This window comes from Mya arenaria, chromosome 12 (genome assembly GCF_026914265.1).
Source record: "Mya arenaria isolate MELC-2E11 chromosome 12, ASM2691426v1".
In the NCBI taxonomy this organism is placed as follows: Eukaryota; Metazoa; Mollusca; class Bivalvia; order Myida; family Myidae; genus Mya; species Mya arenaria.
Genome location: NC_069133.1, coordinates 58,205,255 through 58,213,351, shown reverse-complemented (window position 1 = coordinate 58,213,351; position 8,097 = coordinate 58,205,255). Strand labels below are relative to the sequence as shown.

Sequence of the window (8,097 nt, the reverse complement as noted above, 5' to 3'; positions counted from 1 at the left end):
TTGTAGCTAGACCTAAGCCATCATATTACCGAAAACAGCACATTCACTCTGTCAATCGCAATTCCCACTTTTAATCTTACACTTCATTCAGGTCGAACCTGTTCGAACGCGGAAATATGGTTATTAATTTCAATTAAATGAGAATACTAGTATGCAAATCATATGTCGCTTCAACTTCAACAGCCATAGAAGACGTATTAATCACTGACACCCTAACTACCTGAATGTATAATTACAGGAAGCGAGACAAGACAGTTTGCAGATTTATAATGTGTATTTCATTTAAAATCACATAGAACAATAGCATATAAACGTTCTAACAAAACATGAGTCATAATTAAGTCTTAACAATGGAATCAAAGAGAAGAAAAACACACAATGAAGTGAATATAATGTAACATACTTATACTTATGGTTGTGCCATGACATGAAAATGATGTATATGTAGAAATAATGTACATGTAGAAATAATGTACATGTTGAAATTGAAAACAAACACTACTAAAATATATTTGTTGTAATATCTAAAATATTTCAAGTTCACTGTGAGACAACAAAAAATAACACTGTGATAAATAACATTGCACTAGATTGCCTTTTTACAGAGGTATATATGTACATATTTACACATTCACAAGACAAAAACCATTGTATAAATGTTATACACCATAAGAAATGGAAATGTCATAATATATGATTATTTCATTGATGATTAAATGGGGGAGTGGACGTTACATACACAGACACGAATGTTCTTACATTACTGGGTAATACTCGAAATTCTTGCGTAAAAGACAGACGTACAAATAAAGACGCGAACTTCAAAAATAAACATTTTCTTCAATCTTACATATTTATTTCAAAACAAATTCCTATTTCCAAACCGCCAAATCAAAATTATTAATATCTGGTACAAAGTGAAGAAAAACAGGAGAGTTTTGCTCCGAATTTCCAGATAAAATGACGTATTCTTGAATGATCGAACAAATGTTTATGTTTTAAAAAAGGTATGGTAAGTATAATGTTTATTTCCGGGTAAAAAAATGTTAGGTGTGTTTATGAAACACCGCCAGCCTGCCATTCAACTAATGGTCTGGGGAATTACGTCACGATGCCAAGCCGACTGGCTTATCAGTAGGGCGATAATCTAGTGGATAAGATGATATCCCCAGTGATTTATAGACGTCTAATCAGTATACAGGCCGGGAATGTATCCAGTCACCTTGGACAAACGTAAACAAACGTTTCTAATACTGTGTTTTCTTGTAATATTTAAGTCTGAATAAGCCCTTTAAAATTAATACTATTGCGTTTTAAGAAATGATAATGTTGCATGTAAAAGTAGCGTTAAGTGACGGTAAATAATGTCAATATTTCGTTAAGTAAAACAACAAAAATGAAATATTTAGCCTTAATAACGCGCGACCTCTTAGGCTATTATTACCAATACAAACAATTATTTTCTATGTCTCTTTAAAAACTATAATTTGTGGTACAATTCAATAAAAACAAACGTGTTAAAACAAAATTACTCAAAAGGGCACCTGCCAAACATTCAGAAATATTCCTCGATTAACAAAAAGAAAATATACGCAAATTGATACAAGAGAATATTTCATTACTTTTACTTGAGCACATCTCAAATATAAACCATGCTTTGAGAAACTAAATCATGAAACTAAATGGAAGAATGAGAGGGTAATGGAGAAATATTGTAAAACAATACTAACTTGAGTCATATTGACTAGACGACTTATAATAACCGTGGGTTTAATTCTGTTACATGTAATTAACGGGGGAAAAGATGACACGGTGTTGGTTGTTTGATGTATCAATTAGTGACGCTAGTTTTCACCTTTCCTTCTATCGTCTGTGAGAAATACTGATGAAAGATAAAGCGAAAAACGTTTGAGATTGTGAAAAATCCACTTCATCAAAATTACAAGTTTTGCATTATCTGTACTTGTCATCTAAGTATACATTTCAGAACTGACCTTAGGGGAAAACGTTACAACTGTCTAAACACAAAACCCATTATTTATTCTGAAATAACGCATCTAATTTTAAATGGAAATTGGAGTAATTTGAAATAAAATAGATGTAATTTGAAATAAAATATATGTTTTGTCTCAGTACATTTATAGAAAATAAAACACAAGTTAAAAACGAGGCCATTGCAATGAACGCTAGTATTACCGTTTTATACAAGAAGTGAAACATTGTTAGTGAAGGGAAATCTTAATTTCAACGCATTAGATTTTAATCTTAAATGTTATCAATTACATTTTCACTCAACATCAAACACAATTTACATAAAATGCTATGGTAATATTATATGTTCGAAGTCCTGGGGCATTAACCAAATACTTTTATTACAGTTCAATGATTAAACCTGCAATTACGAGAATAAATCGTAAATAACAATTTACGCGGAATAAATGAATGTACGTTTATAGACAGCACTCATATACCATGAAATGTTGCTGTAGTTTGAGAATATTGTTAGCTGGAGTTACAGTTCAGCCAGTCTTGTCATGCTCTGATAAAATTATAAATTTTTAATCACTCGATATCGATGTCTAAAATTTGTTCGGAAAACGAGACTTCACGCTATTAGATTACAAATCAAAGATATTCAATAGATTGCATCAAAAATGTAATTTCCCTATCAACCATCTAAGGATGGTGTCAAAATAACGAATTTACAACACCTTGCGTTCAGGGCCTTTCAAATTTCAACAATTTACAGGGTATACACAACCTAACATTATCGTTAAAATCTTCCAATTAACACCACCGTTTCAATCTGGCCGATCGAGCTAATAATAGCAGTAATTATAACAACTTCAAAGGTAACAAAACTTCTTGGTTTTTGTCATGAAACCATCGGTTTTATGGTCCTGGTCAACAATACACATTGAGGTGACTTTTAGACGACGGAGAGGTCAATAGTAAAGACCATTGCCTCACTTTAACTTCTTTCGCCTCATTTATCTTTCGCTTAATTAGAGTTCGTGCCCAGTCCATGCAAATGTCGTCTGTTGAAAAAGGTGAGGCATCTTAATGTCATCTTGTGTCCCGTAAATGTGAATTTTTAACACATTTCTGTCAAAACCTGCCCAGCAAGTAAAATCACCGTGAAATCTATCTGGGAAGCTTTCCACTACGGGATATTTCAATACAAACAAGAGATATTGTTGACAAATGGATAATAGCCTAGTAATTCGTACACGGATTGTATTTGGGAACCTTTATATAAATCCACAGGTGTCCGAGAAAGCACGTCTTCATTTTAATTCCATCCAAAGAATCCATCTAGGTGACAATGGAAGTCGAGATCAATGCACCATTTTGTTCCAAAATAAGCTAATTTCTATTCCAATATAACATTACCACCCCGAAGAATTTTGACGATACTTTCACAAAACTTAATTCCAGCTTTGTTTTTTATACACTTGAAAATTCTCAAATTGCTGAATTCATTTTAAAATTGCCAGGTGTTTCAAATGATTAAAATTTACAATTTGGTATCACTTAAATATAAAATTAACAAGGTTTTCACACACTGTACATATACGTGGTTCATTGGAACCAAAGATGATTAGTATGGATTGAATGCTCACGTACAGTAAACAAATGATCAAAATGAAAATGAGCACATATGTGTTATACGTGAATGTCGTAGCTTCGTTTCTCAAGCATTTTCATGGTATGCTCCACTTCATCAAGCTCGTGTCGTGAGGGCGGCCCCCTTTTTATTTCCCCGTGCACGTGATGTCCGTTGCTATGGTGATGATGCACGGGGGAACCGTGCTTTCGTTGGTATCTTACTTTTAGCACAAGGTAGAATATTAAAACACATAATAACACTGTCAAAACAAACGTGCCAATAACGGCACCAACAATATGACCTGACGTAAAATTATCAATGTTCTTGGTACTTTTCACGACGTCAACGTCGTTAGCTACGACCTTACTAGTGTTTGTAGCGAATATCTCGATTATCTTTGGTGAATTTTTCAAGTCAAACTTTTCATCGTCGACGGTCTTTTCGCTGTCTTCGTCGTCTTTTTTGTCGGCCGCCGACATATCTTTCATGGCCACTTCCGTTTGAGGGACGTCAACGCCATACTCCGGAATTGGCGGCCATGCGACGTTGATCGAGAACGTCACATTGCCTGCAGGATTGTTTGCAACGCATTGATATCTATTTTTGGACATAGCACGTGGATTTGGAACGTACATTACACCCTCCATCTCTTTGGTAATGTCTTCAGATTTTGGAATAAAAACTTCGGCTTCCCCGCCAGGTTTCATCCAGTAAATTGTCGGCACGGGATCGCCGCTGGCCAAACATGTTAGTTTACCGACGTTCTCCTCGAATATGACGTCAACGTTTTTAAAGACGGGAAGCTGGCACTTGAAGTCCCCTTCCTGTAGCTCCTGGAACGTCTGTCCGCGCAGCTGTCCCGGGGAGCGGCACGCCGGTGCCTCCACATTTTCAAAAATTTGCGAGGTAGAGGAGTAGAACTCAAACAACCACTTAGCCTCACAGTTACAGTGCAGTGGATTACCTCCGATCCTTAAGTGGCTCAGAGTTTTAAACAAATACAGCCACTGTGGATTAAACTTCTCGAATTTATTCCCATCAATCCAGAGAGTTTTAAGAGTCCCGTTCATGGGTCGAACCACTTCAAGAGATAACTTATCTAACCCATTGTTTTGCATGTACAGTCCTGTTGTTTTTAATCCACCGAAAGCCCTTGTCGAGATATCCACTCCTGGATTATCATTCAAAAACAGATGTTCTAGAGTCAAATCTCTAAAAGTAAAATCTGAGATCCTTTTCAATTTGTTTTTACCCAAATCCAACCACTTGAGTTTCTTATTATCCAAAAAAGTATCCACTTGTATATACTCAATACCACAATCTGTCAAATAAAGCTGTTCCAAATCTCTATACGAGGAGAAGTTTGCAGAACTCAAAACGGGGTTGGAGAACTTGTTATCGTTGAGATTCAGTTGAACTGTATCGTGAGGGATCCCGGCGGGAATAAAGGGCAGTCCCTTCCGGGGGCAGTACACCACGCGCGAGATGGACGGACAGAAGCAGACGGCGGGGCACGTAGAGGCTTCGGAACCCCCGCATGTGCACAACACAAACAATGCCAGCACGTGCAGCAAGCCTTTCATCAGGGTCGTCGCGTTGCCTCGTCCTTGCCAAGAAGTCATCATTATAAAATATCCACCAGGAACTATTTCACATGTTTACAGATCACACAACTATGTTTTGTTCCCAGATCTTATAACAACAATTAAACACTTTTTCAATTTTAGATAAAGATGCATTCACTAAAGAGTGTGTTAACTATCCCGCTTCGTGCATCATGCACTGGTAAGCATGTTTGTGTTTATGATCCATCATTTTTAAAGCAATTGTATTAGTTTAATAATAAAGCAGCATTGATACGCTTCCACTTTCGCTCAACTCTAACCATACAATGTACTTCACAATACAGTCTCTATCGCATATGTTTACTATCGATAGCTCTCGACCAATCAGCGCTCGCCTAGCTAGTGACGCGCGCGCCACCTTGAGAAAATGTCGATAGGAGAGGAAACGCTAGAAATATTGTTTCTGGAGGCCATAAATCTCAACACGTCTGACATACAATGAATGCATGCAGACAAGACTCTGCGACGGGAATAAAATTATACCTCATTATCTTTATTCAATATTTGAACACTGATTTAATTATGTGCACAATTTGCAATTATAGCGAGGATTTGCGCAACTGACGCACGGGAGGGTTTATTACGCTTCATGATGGGTTTATCGCTTGAAATGTCCCGTCTTACCGTGTGTCTTATTCATATCATTGATATATAAGTAAACATTTTGACGAGTCATCGTGGTATAAGTTTCCAAGTAACAAGCGTGTCCTCAGTCTACTAGTTGCTCGGGTCATGGCCAATCTTCTTGTATACGTTCCATAGTTCCTTGTTATTGGTGGTGTCAGAGATCCTACATCGACGATCTGTGGTTGTATATTGTAAATCTTGTAAAATCAAGTAAAGTTTCGATACCCTCCCATCCCTGCTACCCGTTCATTTTCCACCCAATTCATGATAACAAAATTTATTTTGCGGGTAATTGCGTAGTTCTGAGTAGATGCGCACCTCGTACGAGCCTTTTTTAGTCCCAGAAAACTCATTCAAAGGTCCCTGAATACCGCGTACCAAAAAAAGGGTTCGAAGCTCAATCATAGAATATAATTTGCATGACAAACATCAAGATAGGGAACATTACTGATTAGAGACCGGCAGTGGGATTATCCCCCTTTAGTTAACCTTGATTATCTAGATAAGGCAGCGGATTAACAAGATTATTAGATCTTAAGACATATTTCCTTATAATGCTCTTGTTTGGAGAATCAGATTTGTGGATTTTCTCACCAATTCTTAATACGGTTAAAGAAGGGGAATACTACTTCTATCTGTCTTCTGTGATAGAGGTGTGAATCTTCAGAGAGATTGTCAGATAAGTTCTCTGTTCTGTTTTGAACGAACTTTGCCGAAACAGTATTAACAATTGTATGGCCATGCGTCTCCACTTCTAAAAAATAATTAGTCTTCAAATAAAAAACAAATTATGGAAATGCCAATGCAAAGCGGTAAAATCAAAGCAGACGATTTGTCTAATCGAATAATCCAATTTGTTCGAAATACGTTAATTTTATTGTTGTTTTTACCAAGGACCTATAAACCATAGATCGTGTTTTTACGTACACAATGGGGGCTTTTTAACACCGACTCTCGAAGGTTTAGATATGTATAAACAATTCAACATTAAAATAGTTTCCACATTCTTAAAAATATTGTTTTTACAAAAACTAAAGAAGAGTTTAAAATTATAAAAACAAGCCATTAAATGCTGTTTTTAACAAACATTTTAAACTGTTACATTTGCGTTGCTTTAAATAGCTTCATTAGCGGTTTAAGTTATATGTTACAACAAAATCAGTGGCTTCTTTCTATATCAATGATCTTACAAGCGATTGGCAGCGATATGCATCTGTTCACACGATTGTTGTCAGTTTCACACATGTTTGCAACAATATGATTACCCCTATCAACAGAGTGATGACAATTGCAGATTAGCGCAGATTGGTCATGATATAGGCTATCAAACATTTTCGCGTACTTCTTTAAAAATCCTACAGTATATCGAAATCTAAAGCCTGACAGCGCATCGCCAATCATGATCAGCATTTTTCTCTTAAAAATCTCTGCTGGACATGGTGGGAAAATATTTTTGAGACATTTTTCAAGTACCCCCCCCCCCCCCCCATCTTTTATTTTATCAAAATGCTCGGTATTTATATCGAGTCATAAACTATCTTTTCGCAAATACTATTAATTTTTCAATTATTGAAGTGATCCGATGAAACATTTCAATGCACACTCAAATCATTCGTGACTATTTAAATTTTCTCAGGTTTAATATGAAATGAATAAGTATATATTTTATATGGTCGACTGCAAATCTTTGCGTCTCATTTGAATTGTAAATATATAGCATTTCATACATTTCACGGAGTGTATTAGATATATAGATACAGCGAACTTTAAGATATAGAACGCAGTACAATTGTTCATTGAAAGCGAAAAATACGATTATTTCTGGCAGAATGAAACCTATAAAGCGATCTGTTTGATGAGCGATGAAATGTAAACTATATCTATAATCAGCAGAAGTGTCAACTCATCGTGCACGGGGTGTAAAGACGTTTTACTCTTTAATGTGTCACAATTAAACCATTTCATAGCATACATTTATCAAATAGGAAATTAGTTTTGACAGCAACTTTAATTGATGCATTGTTATACGGCAAATGGTGCACGTTGTACATTACTTGTAGTCATATCGAATAACACATGCACTTAATCGGAGAGCCACATTTCTAAAGCAAATTACTAAAATGGAAATGGCAATTAATTCCAATTACCCAAACTGCAGACAGATTAAAGCAGAATAAAACCCCGCGGAGATCTTTGAAAACAAACAACTCTGTTGTGTGAAAATGATGTCAGAGT

The 8,097-nt window shown here is 35.9% G+C and overlaps 1 protein-coding gene across 1 annotated transcript; it reads right to left on the bottom strand.

Annotated features, from left to right (window-relative positions):
• Window positions 1-261: 261 nt before the first annotated feature.
• LOC128211561 (leucine-rich repeat and fibronectin type-III domain-containing protein 2-like) lies at window positions 262-5,489 on the bottom strand. Its single transcript, XM_052916504.1, has one exon. It carries the CDS (start codon window positions 5,233-5,235, stop codon window positions 3,667-3,669), a length of 1,569 nt encoding a protein of 522 aa, XP_052772464.1. The 5' UTR covers window positions 5,236-5,489; the 3' UTR covers window positions 262-3,666.
• Between the last annotated feature and the right edge of the window lie 2,608 nt (window positions 5,490-8,097).